The sequence below is a fragment of the Polyodon spathula genome, chromosome 21 (genome assembly GCF_017654505.1).
Source record: "Polyodon spathula isolate WHYD16114869_AA chromosome 21, ASM1765450v1, whole genome shotgun sequence".
Lineage (NCBI taxonomy): Eukaryota > Metazoa > Chordata > Actinopteri > Acipenseriformes > Polyodontidae > Polyodon > Polyodon spathula.
Window position 1 is genome coordinate 25,598,549 of NC_054554.1, and position 16,836 is coordinate 25,615,384.

Consider the following 16,836-nt stretch of genomic DNA (forward strand, 5'->3'; position numbering starts at 1 on the left):
ACAATAATGCCTCACAGAGAAGAAAAAAAAAAACATTAAAAACATCAAAAAAATAAGACTGGCTGGGTATAAGAATTTAAATCTTTATTGCTTGACCTGCCATTAGGACAATCTATACCAAAAGGATTATAACTTTAGCACATACAGTAAATCAAACCTTATACAGTTATTGGATAACAATAGAAAAAATGGTCCTCTGGTCATCCACAGCTCTTTAGGGGCTGCAGACATCACAAACTTGCTAAAGGTTGGGCTAGCAGAAGGCATTTCAAAAGCCCGATTACATTAGCTAAGGCAAACTATGTCGACTGTTGTTGTTGTACACATACTTTGATTGCACACACTGGTAAAGCTATAACTGCGATTAATATTTAACTGAGAATTATCGACTGCTATCATAAATTCAGTAAATAATAATAATCATAATAAACGATACTGGGCGTGAATAGCAAGCCAAAAAAAATATTTAAATATTTTCCACACTACAGGGAAAAAAAGCTCTAGCATATATATATTTTAAATGAATTATTTTGGACCAGGGTCTGTTAACTTTATAAATCAGTGACATTTTTGTTAATAAATCTTACAATAGTTACAACAACATAGTTCTGGAACTAAATAAACGAATGGTTTAATCTGAGAGAGCACCCAGCTTGAAAAATACTGACAATGAAGTAGTATATCAAAGTTATCAGCACAGATGCCAACATTTGTTTTCCAGGGGGTTCGATACACTATTGACAACAGAATTTCAGGAGGTTGAAATTCTTGGATGATGCTTTTCAAAGAATTAAGACACTCTCCCCCTGGTTTCTGGGATATACAGATTCTTCACAGGTTGAATCTATAAAGAGTTATCAGAAAGACGAACTAACTTTTGCACAATTAACTAAATGTTAACTATTTTTCTAAGACTTTCACCATTTGACCCACGACAACCCTGACAGACGTACAACTACTTTTCCCCCTTGCTGACAACTGACAGTGTTGATGAGCAGAACCATGGCACCCTGCATCTAATATGAAAAAAAATATATATATATATAATTTAAGTACTTTAGACTTGTTTAGAACTTGCCTTCCCTCCTAACTACAACCCTACTCTAGAACATTCTATACATAAAAGGATATATTTAGATTACATACATTATAGAACCGCGGAATTTTGTAAAAACTGCTCAATATCACTGGTGCATATGGAGTAATGTAACACAAAGCTGGTAAATACTTAAATACATTTAAGACTCAATAATGACTTTTTCCTTCTTTCAGATAAGTGGGGTGAAGTCACCTTGTCATACCTGCAATAAAATGATTAAGTCCAAGATAAAAAAAAAAAAAAAAAAAAAAAAAAAAATGCTGTGCATATCCTTTTATAGTAATTAATATTAGAGTTTTGACTAATTTATTTATATTTTATCGCTAAAATTTGTAATTGATTACTACATCTTTTTGGTAGCAATACACATTTCAATTCTTTTTTTCATAGTTCCTGTGCCCCTTTATTTGTAATTCACACCAGCACAACTATAAAACTGCTATACATTTTAAATACACTGCACAGTGTTCGCTTTAAAAGTAATAAAAAGTTACAAAGTTAAAAATGTGATGACAAGTGCTGTCAGCCAATTCAACAGCTTTAAAATTCACCAAGCACCAAAAAAGTACAAATAAAAGGTAATTTCTGAGTACTGTAGATGTAAAGCAACAAAATTAACTGTACTTCTGCTGTTACAAATAACGTCCCTTTTTTAGATAATGCCTTGCACTGCTGCTAAGAACCATCATTTAATATTTGGCACTAGCTTGGTAGCTAAATATTTAACAGAAAACTACAATATTCTGCCATCAGAACTGTCTCACTAAATTTCTCCAAGCCCTAATGTAATAAATTATTTATTTTACATTTGAATCGTACCCCAAAGCTTTAGATTTTTTGGAAGAGGGCCAATAAACTATTTAAAACAAACACAGTAGATTTTTTTTAAAGAACAGGAGGATTAAAAAATATTTTCATTCCTAAAGAACTGATAGATCACATTTCAGAAATACAACAATATTGAAGCACAATGCAGCCATGAAAACCAACAGGTGCAAAGTAACATTGTTTACAGGTTTGTTGTGTTTTAACCACTGGAACTGTGCAAAAAATCCAATAGAGTAACTTAAAATCTAATATATATGCAACTATTAAAATAACATAACAGAAAATCTCACAAAGGTCCTACTGGTGACACTATGTTTAAGTACCCTTCAAATAAACCATTAAAATGTGTAAATGCAGCAGCTCACTTATTTTCAGTTACAGACACCAAATTTAAAAATACTAAAACATCATTTTTTTGTATGCAAAGGCTCTTAAAGGTTTTTAGCCTTGAAACACAACGTTTTTGTATTTTCTGCTGTTATTCTTGATCTATTTCTAGCTTTTATAATGAAGCTTCATACAGCAACTGCAATCTTTCATAAGTCAAACCGTTTTGACTATTCTTATCTGCACACGAGGTGAGTGGAATTTTTTTTTTTTTTAATACTAGAAATGCTGCATTGTTGAAAGGATATAAAGCTTATGCATAGAAGACGTTGCACAGGGTACATATAAACAGACAAGGAAGCAGTGATGCTGGTGGACAGGTGGGTGTTGTAAATGTGAAACAAAGAAGACTGCATTTATGGACCCTGCATTAAGGGAGGGGGTGGGCTAAAAATCCTCAGACAGACAGCGAGACAAAGCTGTTGTACTGTTGGATGTTTCGTTTGAGAATATCTGAACATGGACCCAGGACACGTTCAAATCGAGGTCGGTCAAGCTTCACACACTTCAAGGGGCCACGAGCTACAACAGTGGCAGCACGGGGACGATTCATTAACAGGGCGATTTCACCTTTAAAAAAAAAAATTAAACAAATTAGCCACAACCTGAACTGAAACTTAACAAGCAGCCCTGTTCATAGTTTTAATATACAGAGATTAGAATGTAAGTTTACCACATCAACACACCATATCATTGATGTGGTAAACTTACTTTCTAAATCACACTGTATATCACTTTAAAATTATTATACAACTAAGGAAGTTAAAAGAAAAATTAATCTTCAAAAAATTTTGAAAATGACAACCAGCATATTTCCTTAAATAAAAATGAGGTCTGCATAGCCAACTGATATGATTCTGTAAACAGAACAAAAAATGTTGGATACTGTGTGTTTTTTCAAGACAAATCTCACCAAAATAATCAGATGGCCCCAGTCTTCCAACCTCCACAAACTCTTCATGCTCTGACCTGCGCTGCAACACAGCAGCTGATCCCTGGAATACAAAAGGCAATCTCATTTGAAGGAGGAAAACTGCTATGTGCCAAAAGGAAAAATCTATTGCATCAGGACATTTCAGACTACAAGTCCTTCTTCAGCTGGATGGAAAAAACAGTGTTGTGAACAAGCTGTCATAAACAAGGTTTATTTCCAAACAAAATGTTCTGGAGGATGATGGCATACCAAGCAATTGCTGGTAAAACCTTGATGGGAAAAATCAAACCATACCACACAACTTTTGTAAAGAGAAGAAAACGGAAAGCCAATAAAACAGAATGTACCTCTAAAATAATAAAGAATTCATCCCCAGGTTCTCCCTGTACCACAATCTTCTGCCCATCTTCAAACTGTACAGGTTCCAAGGCATCAGCCACTGTCAAGCGCTCCCATTTATCCAAAGACTCTGTTGGAGGAAAAGACAGAACCACACTGTGCGGGTCACTGCAATACTCAAACAGAATTCCATAAAAAAAAAAAAAGTGGCAGAAGCCACTAGGTGCATCACAGGATTAATATCCTTGTTTTGTAACAGATATATTAAAGTGTTATTATGGTTTATAGCTTAAGTAAGCAAATCCATAGAAGAGTTGCAATTGGTTTTAAAAAGCAGTGCACAGTTAACTTTTTTTAAATAAACATATTTGCTTACCTAAGATTGACACTTTGGTAAGGAATTCTTCATACATCTTCCTCTTTCTCAGGGTGCTTCCCTACAAGACAAGCATTTCAGTTAGCGGGACGGATACAGGATCTACTGACTTTACAGGTTAAAATAAAACTCGTACCAATCACAAAGCTCACAATTTTTTTTCTGCAAACTTTCAGCATCAAATACCCTTACATAAAGGCTAACTTAGGAGAACTAATGAAATATTGTAAAAACCTGTGTATAAGTCGTTCCCCCCTTTGTAGGACTCCCTAAAAATACACTTACGTTTTTTACAGTAGTTTGTGTATTTTACCATAAAATAAACAATGAACCAAAAATCTTGTTTTTCACCGTTATTTAATATAACGCCTGGATTCGTCTTGCTAAAACAAGGAACTTAACTCAATGGAACTTTTATAATAAGCACGGAAAAATATATGTACCATCAATATTCTCCTGTAGCTGTCTCTGTCAATGCCCCATAGTTTCACATTGGTTTTTGCTTTTACAGTGGCTGCTCTGGGAGTACCATAAATCAAGGCGAGCTCTCCGAAACTACCACCCTCTCCAATGCTGGTCACCCATTCGTTGTTTACATACACCTGAAAACAAAAAACACATTACAAAAGAAAATGTATACTAACATACTTAATATAGTACATATTTTTTTGATTTTTAAAAAAAATCTTTTCATTTTTCTGTAAAATATGTAAAACTTACATCCATATCACCTTGGTCAATCACATAGAAGTTATCACCTTCATCACCTAGATAAACAAAACACAAAAATATTTTCATGTGTATTATTTCTCACCACAGGTAAGTTTAACTACCTGTTTTAGGCAGCCACTTGGAAATGTAATGGTCTGCCTTTAAATCCAGACACATCCTTATCAATTTTCTAATGTGTTTTGAGAATTTACAGTTCATTATCAGTGTAGACCCAATGACTTTCAATGAAATGAGAAATCAGTTAACATAACATGCAGTTTTTAAATGTTAAAATGAAAGATATTTTAATGGTTAACACTCTCCTGTGTTGCATTGCCTTTGCCTCCAAAGAACCACTAAGTCACTCCTTTTTAACCCTTTGTTTTTTCAGCCACTGTAGTATTTTTGGTTAACTGTTAAATCTTAAAAAAGACTAAAATACATTTCAACCAGCGGGTTCAGACCAAGATCAGTTAAACTTGAAATATTAAAGATAAAATGTCCTGACCTTGCTGTATAACTGTCTCTCCAGCAATGTAAGTGACAGAAAACATGGCATCAAATATGTCACTGAAAAGTAAATCAATAGAAAGTTTAAAAATCAAATTTGTAGATAAAAAAGGCAATTGCATTTTACACTTTATAAAATCATAAAAGTAAAAATGTTACCTCCTCTCGTTGTCATCAAGATGTGCAAACAGAACATTCTTTTCAATAGCTTTAGCCAGAGCAGCCATAGTCTTATAGTCCTTAGGAATAACCTACAAAAAATATATAATTAATCTGGTACACATTTAGGTCCTATTAAAATGAAAAGGACGGCCCTTCAAGTTTACTTCTATACCTTTCTGACATAGGAGGCAGCATCTTCTTCAGTGTAGACCTCAGCACTGATGGCTCCACGACGCCGCCGCCCCTTCACCACAGGGTTCATGGGTGGTGGCGGAGAGATCTCATCCTCCCGCGAGTCAGAACGAGAGTTTGACTTCTGCTGGATCAGAATTTGCTTGGCCTCCTCCTAATGAATGCAAAAAAAGAATTAACTGGTTTTATGAGATGATTAGAAACTACAGGTGTCAATATTTTTTTTTTTTTTTTTACATTTCCTGTGAACCTGATCTAGGATATAAGAAACAAAATATAAACTAATCACTACTATTGATTGGGATGTAAATGGATCATTGTAGATGCACTTAATCAAATTCACCTGAGTTGCATATCTCCTGCAGGTCATTTTCATAAACAAAGATCATAAATGTTAGTGGATCAGAAACAGGCGGGACAACTGTTTTTCTGATTTGGAAATTGTGTTATATTCCCGCAAGCTAAAAAAAAAAAAAAAAGGTACCCAAGAGGAAAAAAAAAAAGGAAATTTCATGGGAAAAGGTATAAAACAGATTGTGGTGGCTCACCTTCTCCAGTCTCTCAAAGAGCTCTCTGAGAAATGCCATTGGCCTTTCTGGTCTCGACGTGCACAGCTGGACAATGCAGTCCTTGAGAAGCTGCTGGATGTTGTGTTTCTGGACATACAGCTCACATTCCCGCAGACTTCTCTCCTCATCACTGCTGGTACTGCCCGACGCCATTCTTACCTGTAAATCTGAACATAAAATAAATGTTCAACTCAGCTCACTGAAGTAAATACAGCACAGTGTCTTTGTACAAGGTCCTGCTCACATAGCTGCTTTTGCTTCTCTTTGAATTTCAGGCTTTTGGTGCACTAATCAATGTTCCTGGCCTGCTATATTACTGAAATTATTTTATATATATATATATATATATATATATATATATATATATATATATATATATATATATATATATATATATACACACACACACACACACACACATACACACACATATATATATTAGAGAGAGAGAGAGAGAGAGAGAGAGAGAGAGAGAGAGAGAGACACACACACACACACAATAAGCAGCCAGGATGTAGCAAACATGCAAATAAAACCCTTTGTTTCCCCAAAAGATGACCTCTCGCTATACTGGACACAAACCATTACTCTAACTTAGTCACATATAAACAATTGAATTTTGACAGATTACATACTTTCAGTCATTCTGTTTTGAAACAATCAAGTGGGAAGCTATAAACGTTGTTTATAAAATGTTTGCTCCAGATCCAACACTAGCTTGAATGCTGTAATATAACATCTGTGGGGCATCATTTATATTTATGACGGAAAAGCTAGATAATGGAAAAGGTAATTGCCAATGTAAACACTTTTTTGGAGCGAGTATTGTTTAGACAGCCGTCAGTCAACCTATAGCTCAGGAGATATGTGGGAGATGACCTGATTTGTTGTAATAGTGTTGTATTACAATCTTCAGGGGTGGCCGTTATACTTTGTCTCAGACAAACAGTTTTATTTATTTTTCCTAAGTTAGCTGTGTTGCTAGAAACGCACTCTGGGTATATCTGTAGAGAGCCACGCAAGTTTGAGAGATCTGAATTGCGGAAGTCTAACACACACACAAACATTTTAAAAAGTATTTACATCCCACCCCTATTACTTTTGATTGGCTAGCTGTGGAAGAAGCTGACCTTCTGGGTTTCTTTGTAAACAACAAACATGGCTGCCTTAGGACGAGAGCCTCTGTCAAGACACTCTTTTAAACTTTAGGTATTATTTACATTTTTTGTAAATGAGCAATGAAGTTATACTGCTTTCTTAATACATGAGCCTGACATTTAAATGCAGCAACCTAGTAAAGTTACCAAATACACCAGTTGCTAAAGTATTAGCGGATTTGAAAAATCGTGTTGTGTAATTTACAACACTGTGGTCAAGAGTTTACTTGTTGGGAAAATGTTTTAAAAAAAGGAAAGTTTACTGTTTATAAGCACTTCAAGACTAACTTCACCTGGCAAAAAATGTAATGATTTATTTTTTCTTTTTCGATTTTAGTGTTGCTAACCTTGCTATTTACCAATTTACTATTTTTTAAAATTATATATACATATATACACACGATACATGAATTAAGGCTATATTTGCATACTGATCCATTCGAAAAAAGTGATAACACAGTTGTGACGTCAAAGTAATAATTTTTCTAGAAAGGAATATATACTTGGATCCAGTCAACTCCGAGACCATCACTTTCAATTAAACACACAAACTGTCTCATTTTCAATCACTCGACATCTGTGCAGCACTGAAAAACACCATTTAAAATAAATAAATAAATAAATAAACGATAGAAAACCCCGAACTGTACGGCTGAACCTCGTCTTCTTTAATATTAGCATCACAAGGGTATCCATGTATTAAAAAATAGATGAGCCTCTTCAGTGAGTTACAGGAAAACAATTTCATCTCGGGTTTCTGTGACAGTATGAATTACTCGATCTTCGATCTCGTAATTTATGACATCACAGAAACCCTGGATGAAATTATTTTCCTGTACTGTGACTTCGGGTAGATAATAAATATATATATATATATATATATATATATATATATATATATATATATATATAAATATATATATATATGGACATACACAGTTCAGCGATATGTTAAAACAGCATATTATACGTAACATTGTTGCTAGGTAATTCATTCCCATGGGCTCTAACAGCACAAGAGTTTAAGATGCTTTGTTGGGATGAAGATGACTAATTAAGTATTTCATATAGTGAACACATATTTCAGAACACCAATCATTTAAGCATTTAACTGCCCAATCTGTGTGGTATTAATTTCATTGAGGTTTTTTTCTGTACCTGTGCGAGTGCGCGGTAGTAAGGAGAAGAGAGTGAAGAAAGGCAAGTGTCAGGTGGTTAAGACATTGCGTGTAGTAATGCAAATGCTGTCAAAAAATATTAAAATATCCAGTTAAAAATCAGTCAGTCAAATGAATGGATTTGACCGAAGTAACATAAAATGACTGGTATGTACAACAAATAAAATACCAAACTGGTTCATATTGCAAATTAATATAAACTGGAAGATATGACAAGACACCTTGACGTCTTCTGTATCTTCCATGACAACAGGTATTTTGACAGGTGTTTTCTTTGATTTTGTTGCCGCAGTGATACGTGGTTAGCACAGGTGCTGTGATTTGCCTTTGTTCCTAAGTAGTTCGTAATCGTGACATTGTGCTGGATATTATAACGGCTTGATACAATGAGCATGCAGCATCCTAACAATCCATTTTATAATTATAAGAATAGTACTATTAAGTAAAATAAACATCAGAAAAACAAAAGAAAAACACATTTTACATTTGCAGTATCTGATGGAGCCTACTTTAACATTGCAATGCATTTTAGTAGAAAAACAGTATAAAAAGAAGAAAAACTGGACAGGTTATACAAACTATTTATAAATCTGGGGTTCAGCAGTTAAACTATTTACAGTAAAACATCAAGAAAATCAGAATTCCACAAAGCAGCAATAATAGTTGGCAATGATTTCATATCTGATGCAACAAACAACACCTGTACATCAGAAGTTGAATTCAGCTTACAAAGGAAAAGTGGAAAAAACAGGCAGAAGATATTTTTATATTTGAATAACTCCCAAGTATTGCTTATTATACTTGTACTCTTAGTATGTCAGTTAAAAGTACTAGCAAAGGTGTTCCAAACTATACTGAAAAACATTTCCTTAAAGCATGTTATAAATTTGTTGAGGTGAGGTCAGCTCACAGGGAACCTTTTGTGTATCTTCATGACAGAGGTACTGTCACTGATTTAAAGTACATAAAGAACCTTCACTTTATGTTCTATGTTGCAAAACACAAGGGCAGCTCTTACTTCTAGTAACATTCTACAAAGAGCTTCTATTACTACAGCTGAGGTATGGCACACAGGAGGATAAAATCACAATTCTGCATATACTTCCACTGTAGTAACACACTCAAACATTAACCATCATTTATCAAAGTAGGCGTCTGAGAAACAAAATAGCTATATTAACTTACTGATAATAATTCACAGAACAAAACTTGGCAAGGAATACATTTTTTGCCAAGTCTAGTATCTTGTAAAGCGATGTGGTCCATTATGAAAGGCGCTACATAAAAATAACTATAAATTATGTTCATTAAAAACAAGTCATATAAAAAGAAGGCAAGAATGACTGTTTATTAAACAAATCTCAATGTCATTACACATTACAAAAAATATCTAAAAAACGCTTTACATATACAACTACTTAATTACGTTATTTCCAAAACCAGCATTGTTATGACCAATGTTGAAGTTTTCTTCTGATCCTGATCGAAGTACCAGAATTACACTTATAAATATGTACTGACAACCATTTACACGCTAAACACATTTTATTATTATAGAATATGCTGCAAGCACAAAGTCTGACGGGTAAAGTAACCATGACAGTTACATTGGTTAGACAAATTGATTATTAAAAATCTGATGTACTGCTATAAAATTATTTCTCCCGCCCTCCAGACCACGACTGAAAGCGGAACACCTTAGTCTTATCTGTTCTTCGACTTATTACATTTGTGGGAAAATGTCTTGTTGTTGGTATGATAAGAATGTACAGAATCATTTCAAAAATACCTTTGCAAATGGTTTGCAGTCTAGATAAATAATTACTCTTTGGTGTCAAATCAAAATCCCACCCCACACTCGTATTATAAATTAATAAAACAAAACATAAACTTTAATTATCGACTGCTTCATTTCCCAAAGACGGCAAATAAACATTACTAAATAGCATGAAAATAATAATACACACAAATACCAATAATTAAATTACTAAACCCACTTTTACTTAAAAGAAAACATCAAAACATATAGACGGATACGTACTGTCTATAATGAAAAGCTACAAGTCATATGAACGAAATATCAGGCATTAATGATACGCGGAAAGCAAATTTTGTAAAGAAAAAAAAAAACTTATCAGGAACTTGACAGCTAGCTATCTCCGTGTCGGAGCACCAATTTCCAATTAACACGAGTCGTGCACGAGTAAAATAACATATTACAATACAAAACGCATTGTATAAAATCAATATGTATGAATGAAGTGTACGTGCTTGAGGTTAACGTGAAGTTTGGAACGAAGTAAAAGTACGAGGGCCGCAGAGCTATCTTCCTATTGACGCCATCTTGGAAACCTACAATAACAAACACGAGACGGGCAGCGATTTCCCTCGGTTCATTTTCTATAAAACATCAGTATTTTACAAAAATATATAGTAAAAGCCATCCGATAACTTACCTAGACCGTATAAAGCTTTCTCGCTGCTTGTTTTTCTTACTTATTTCTACTAGCACTGACAGAAACTCTCCGCTTCTTTTTCCCCAGTCCTTGGATGGCTGCCCCACCGGAAACACAGTAAAGACCAATCGCAAACAGGACTTGACGTCAATTGGCCTCGTTCTGACACGAAAGTCGTAACCCTTGACAACCTTAAAGGGCATGTTTGATGGAATTCGTGATGTCAGAAGTAAGTAAATTTAAAATTATCTTCAGGATTGCAATTTAAAATCACAAATATGAATTTGTTTTCCATTAAATACCTGGTTTCAGTTGAGCTATGAAGCTAAGTGTTTGTTTGCAAGCATTCAACATCCTGACAGTGAGCACAATTTAATGTACTTTTTAGATGTCATTTTGGAAATTATAAGTATAGGGAAACCAGTTGAAAAGGTGTCTGGGGTATATGTGATTATTAACTAGGAAGCTATGATGGCAGGCAAAACTAATCCCACGCGTTATAGTTAAGTGGGGGTTATATGTTTTACATATAAAATCAAATTTAGCACACATAGTAAGACAAGGGGGCACAAATGGAAGGAAAGTTAGACAGCTCAGAAGGTAGGAAACAGGACATGATAAATGTAAGGCATAGTTTCCAGGTGAAGTAGAAATATTCTTAACACTAAAATATTCATAAAACATTTAGATTGAATTAGATTCCATTGGATTGGGCAATATTTCTTATCAGAAATAATCTTATTGAGATAAAATAAAGTCTCTTTCACAAGAGAGTTCTACGGTTTCATTAAAATATTTTAGTGGGGTGGCAATGAAACATTCCAACCTGCAGGAGGGGATGTAGATTTGAAAAGGTCTCAGAGTTTTAATGGACATTAAAGAGAGCTATGGCCAACTGCTGGGCAGTTATCAGATTACACCTTCATTCTAATTATTTGCCATAAAGTGTACTGTACTTACACACGCCTCCCAAAAATCTTACTGAAAGTGGTATAAGTCAATTGGCAAAAGATTCAGCGATTGAATGGTGCCCACAAATTGCAATAAAGTTATGATGGGTAATAAGCATTAGAATAAGTAGTATAATTTCTTCCAGAGCATCAGTGATGAATACTGTAGTTCTACATGACAGTGGAGACTTGAGATTTCATTGTGGCGCTATCAAAGCAGTGTACTGGTAGACACATAGAACCCCCACTCCTGCACTAACTACACATCACACAACTATGCATATTCCAGGTGGGTGCCTTAGGCACTGTGTACTTCTCTCTCTGCAGTATGTAGTCAATCTCTCTCTCTCTCTCTCTCTCTCTCTCTCTCTCTCTCTCTCTCTCTCTCTCTCTCTCTCTCTCTCTCTCTGTGACCAACACCCAGTGCTGTCTGTACAAGAAGCCCTTCCCTGTAAACCACACTGCATTCGTGTTGACTGCCCAGAGTCCACGAACACCACCCAGCAACTACACTGCCAAGGTAAGGAGTTTGGTTACCAGTATATTCTTCTGCACAAATGAAGAGTTGTTTACAGTCACTTCAAGTCCTTGTCAACTAAGCTTGGGTACGGCATCCATGGCTTTGAGTTAGTGTCTGTTTGTTTTTACTTTGTTTGGTGTTTCTGAAGTGAACAAATGTATTCTTTTAGTATGTATTTCAAATGATGGTTTAGTGCATATAGTATTTTCTTCAGTGTATCTTGTGAATGTTTATAGATAAATGCACATATACAGCAGTTAAAGAAAAGGCTTTAAAATGTTATATCACTTCCTTGAACAATTGTTTTCCTAGTGTTGACAAAGCAAAAGACTGTTTAAAGTTGGATAATCACTGGTAGCCTGTTGTTGTGCTAATAGTTACAATGTTACTGTGTGTTAACATTCCTAGGAGTGGAGACCAGTTTGAACACGTCCCCAGCCCTCTGTGCTCAGACATGTCACTGTACAGCTTCGGCTTGGATCCAGTATCCTGTCACGCCTGGAACAAAGATCGGACTCGTAAGAGCAAACCAGTCCGGTAGCATTTCTCCACCAGCCATTTCCACACCTGGAGGCATTAATAGAGGTTCAATTAAACAGCAGAGTGGTTAGCGATAAGATGTGCTTTTGTGTATTACTGTAACTTGCCAAGAAAAGGCTTTTAAAAGCACTATTTTCCAGAGTTTTTTTTTTTTTTTCAAAACATCTTTTAAATGCCATTAATTACAATCCTTCATAAGAGTTTACTGTGGTATACCACAGAAAAATCATAATCAATTTAATAATGCATTGTAGAAATCATAGTAAACTGCATAAATGCGTAGTGCAAGCATTGGGAGAGCTTAGTGAAATGGCATGTTACGACAGTATACAGTAACAGACTGCTATGGTCTCAAAGGGGCCATATCACCAGTGCCATCTTCAGAATTAGCACCAATAGGTTGACAAGCCACTTTGAGACATCTATAGGAACTGCACAAATCATAAAAAAGCAATGGAGAAGAAAAAAGGAAACATTCTTTTTAATTGGTGTGTATAACCTTTAAGCCTAGGTTGTTGTGTATTATGTTGTTTTTTAAGTCTAGATTGCTGTATTGTATTTACAGAAATTGCTATCAGCCCCAACAATAATGAGGTCCATATTTACCAGAAGAGTGGGAAAGAATGGACCAAGACTCATGAACTGACGCAACACAGTGGGCGCATTACAGGTAACAGCTGCCCTGCTTTAGTTAACAATACACGTGATACAGTCTGAAAGAAAGAAACAAAGAAAGAAAGTTGTGTTGGGTGCAGTTTTATCAGGGTAGGGACTGTACAAGTACAGTGTGTGATTTGTTTTGTTTGCACAACTAGATTGGGACCATAGATGTCACTTCATTACCAAACTGCACTAATGGTTTGTAAAGTAATCAGTCGATAAAAGGGTTTTTCATGAATTTTGAGTGTTTAAATTAATGCTTGAGTGGGCCACATTTTGGGTGATGAGCAGAAAAGAATACCTCAAGTATAACTATGAAGTGTGATTCTCGGTTGTGCTGTTTTCTTTATTGGTTCTCAGGTATTGACTGGGCCCCGATCTCGAACCGCATTGTGACATGTGCATCAGACAGAAACGCCTATGTGTGGACCCTGAAGGACAGGGTGTGGAAACCCACCCTGGTCCTGCTGAGGATTAACCGTGCTGCCACCTGCGTCAAATGGTCACCCCTGGAGAACAAGTTTGCTCTGGGCAGTGGGGCTAGGATCATCTCCGTGTGCTATTTTGAGAAGGAGAATGACTGGTAAGAGACTAAAACCTTGTACAGTACTGATGGGTTGCAAGAGGTTCTAGGCATCGGTATGCAAGAGAATGCACAGTAATCCAGGCAGGAGACTTCATACATGGTCTGTGAGGTTTACTCTTCCATCATTTATTGTTCAGTTGAAGTCATGCTTCTGCACATTGGTTTGCAGGTGGCTGAGCAAGCACATTAAAAAGCCAATCCGCTCGACTGTGCTGAGTCTGGACTGGCACCCGAATAACATTCTCCTGGCTGCCGGGAGTTCGGATTTCCAGTGCAGGTATGGGTTTCATAAGCTTCTCTCACCTCTGAGCAGGGAATTAATACTGGTGGAAGGCAACTGATTGACAGCCATGATGATGGAGGGAAGTGCAGTGACATTGCCAAGGTTTATAATTACTTCAGGATAACATTTATTTATTCAGACAAATATTTTGTTTTACCAGAGTGCAAAATAAAAAAAGAACCATTTAAATCCTAATATAACAGTACCTTTTAATAAAGGCTGTACTGCTGTACAGTAATTTGAATGTTAAAAAAAACAAATGTGTCCAAAGTACTGCATTAACATGTTATTTATTGCAACAATGCTGTAAATTAGTACATACCGGCTGGTTGTTTAATCGCAGCTAACGGTTGTTTTCTATGTGCTGCTGTGCTAGAGTGTTCTCAGGCTACATCAAGGATATCGAGGAGAAGCCTGGGCCCACAGCCTGGGGCTCCAAGATGCCATTCGGGGAGATGCTGCTGGAGCAGGGGGATGATGGAGGTTGGGTCCACAGCGTCTGTTTCTCCCCATCTGGAAATAGCCTGGCCTGGGTTAGTCATGGCAGCACTATCTGTGTCACTGATGCTGCCAATAAAAAAACGTGAGTTGGCCAATAGCACAAGAAAACAGCAAGTGCAGAGATCTTTCAAAACTGAAATACGAAGTTGAACTAATCAACGAAAACCTCAGTTGCTTTTAAGATCCTTAGCAGTAGCATTAGAAATGTCTGGAGATGCCTACATGAATACTATTGCAGAGTGCTGAAGCACATGTTTGTTCTTTGCAATGTCTTGCAGTGTGACCCAGCTGAAGACTGAGTATCTCCCTCTTCTTGCTGTGCTGTATCTCAACGAGACCGAAATTGTGGCTGCGGTAAGGCTGGCTTTCCTGTAGAGTCTTGTACAAAACACCACCTGGCTAACAACTGATTATAAAGCCCTTTTTTATGTGCTTGTATTTTCCCCAGGGCCACGACTGCTGTCCCTATCAGTTCTCGTACACGGGCCCAGACTCCCTCAAGTACATCGGTAAAATCGACCTTCGCAAGCAGAACTCCAAAGTGAGCATGTCAGCCATGCAGCACTTCCGCAATCTGGACAAGAAGGCAACAACAGAGAATGAGAACACAGACCTGGAGACTCTGCATCAGAACAGCATCAGGTGGGATGAGAGAGGGCCAGTAATGAAGTAACGATCTAGGATCCACTGGATCTCAGCGTTGCATCAATTAAAAGCACTAAAAGCAACAATTAGCTCAATGGTTGCTATAGTTAAGGAGTATACAGTACTTAGCCAAGGGGCCTGGTCCTGCCCTGTAACCTGGCTGATTAAAAATGTACGTTTAAAGTGAACTGTAGACATTTCTGGAAGGATACGTGTAAAAAAGAAATCTGAATGGACATGCACACTAATGGCTAAAATAAATACAGGACTTACTGAAGCATATACATTTATTACCAGACTGACAATGAACAGGACATCAGTGCACAGTGCAAAAAAAAAAAAAAAAAAAAAAAAAAAAAAAAAAAAAAACCATAGTGCAAACACATGTACAAAAATGTGTGAAATAAAAAAAAAAAGGAAATCGGCAATAATGAGGTAATAATATGAAAATAGTTTTACCACCAGCACAACACCAGTGTCTTAATAAAATACTGTAGTACAGTAGCATTGCTAATTTTCTTTTTGTTTTTCTTTTTTTTTCTCCATTTTAGTCAGCTGTGCATTGTTGAAGGGGATCGATCGAAGGTGACCAAGTTCAGCAGTGTTGGGCTAGATGGAGACATGGTCATCTGGGATTTCAAGGTACATTTAATGATATTAATATGGAACACTTTCTTTGTTGGTGGACAAATTACTGTATTGTATTATTTGTTATATAAAAAAGGGAGTCAAAGAACAAGGTCACTGTGCAGGCTTATGATACACAAATAATTTGGCTAAAAACTAGTTCAGCAAAAGGGCAAACTTGTGTAAATGCTTTAGTAAAACTTTCAGGTAAAATACTTTTCTGTGAATACATCACCAGATGTCCTACTAATAAAAAGCCTTCATTAAATTCTGGTAGATTTTCAATCTGGTACTGGTATGACCACACAGTACTGTAAGAGATTACCAGCATATAGGTTTGTACCACTGGTATGTTATATTCCATTCTAGCTGTTTTGTGCCACCATGGCAGAACTGTTGTTTTACCACTGAAGATCAGGTGGTAGGGGTTTTTATTACGACCCCTTTTTATTTATGACCTTTTTTTTTTTTCTTCCAGCATTAAAAGCAAAAACAACAAGAAGACTTGAACCTTCAGAAAGGATTGGTTTACTCTTTGGTGTTGAATTCTTCCTGAATGTGTTACAGACATGTCAAACATTACAAATGCCTTTTTTTTTAATTAAAGTTTTTTTTTTTAACTGTGA

General features: G+C 36.0%; 2 protein-coding genes across 2 annotated transcripts; one reads left to right on the forward strand and one right to left on the reverse strand.

The window, feature by feature from the left end:
* Positions 1-69: 69 nt before the first annotated feature.
* On the reverse strand, positions 70-11,028 carry LOC121296008 (cAMP-dependent protein kinase type I-alpha regulatory subunit). Its single transcript, XM_041221136.1, has 11 exons — positions 10,899-11,028; positions 6,087-6,274; positions 5,519-5,692; positions 5,344-5,435; positions 5,183-5,244; positions 4,684-4,730; positions 4,407-4,565; positions 3,964-4,024; positions 3,596-3,717; positions 3,228-3,309; positions 70-2,884 (listed from the first exon to the last, which is right to left on the reverse strand). Exons 2-11 carry the CDS (start codon positions 6,258-6,260, stop codon positions 2,712-2,714), a joined length of 1,146 nt encoding a protein of 381 aa, XP_041077070.1. The 5' UTR covers positions 6,261-6,274; positions 10,899-11,028; the 3' UTR covers positions 70-2,711.
* A 1,233-nt stretch (positions 11,029-12,261) lies between these two features.
* On the forward strand, positions 12,262-16,836 carry LOC121296009 (actin-related protein 2/3 complex subunit 1A-A-like). Its single transcript, XM_041221137.1, has 10 exons — positions 12,262-12,368; positions 12,777-12,886; positions 13,474-13,578; positions 13,929-14,151; positions 14,324-14,431; positions 14,814-15,020; positions 15,217-15,292; positions 15,387-15,580; positions 16,135-16,225; positions 16,689-16,836. Exons 2-10 carry the CDS (start codon positions 12,823-12,825, stop codon positions 16,692-16,694), a joined length of 1,074 nt encoding a protein of 357 aa, XP_041077071.1. The 5' UTR covers positions 12,262-12,368; positions 12,777-12,822; the 3' UTR covers positions 16,695-16,836.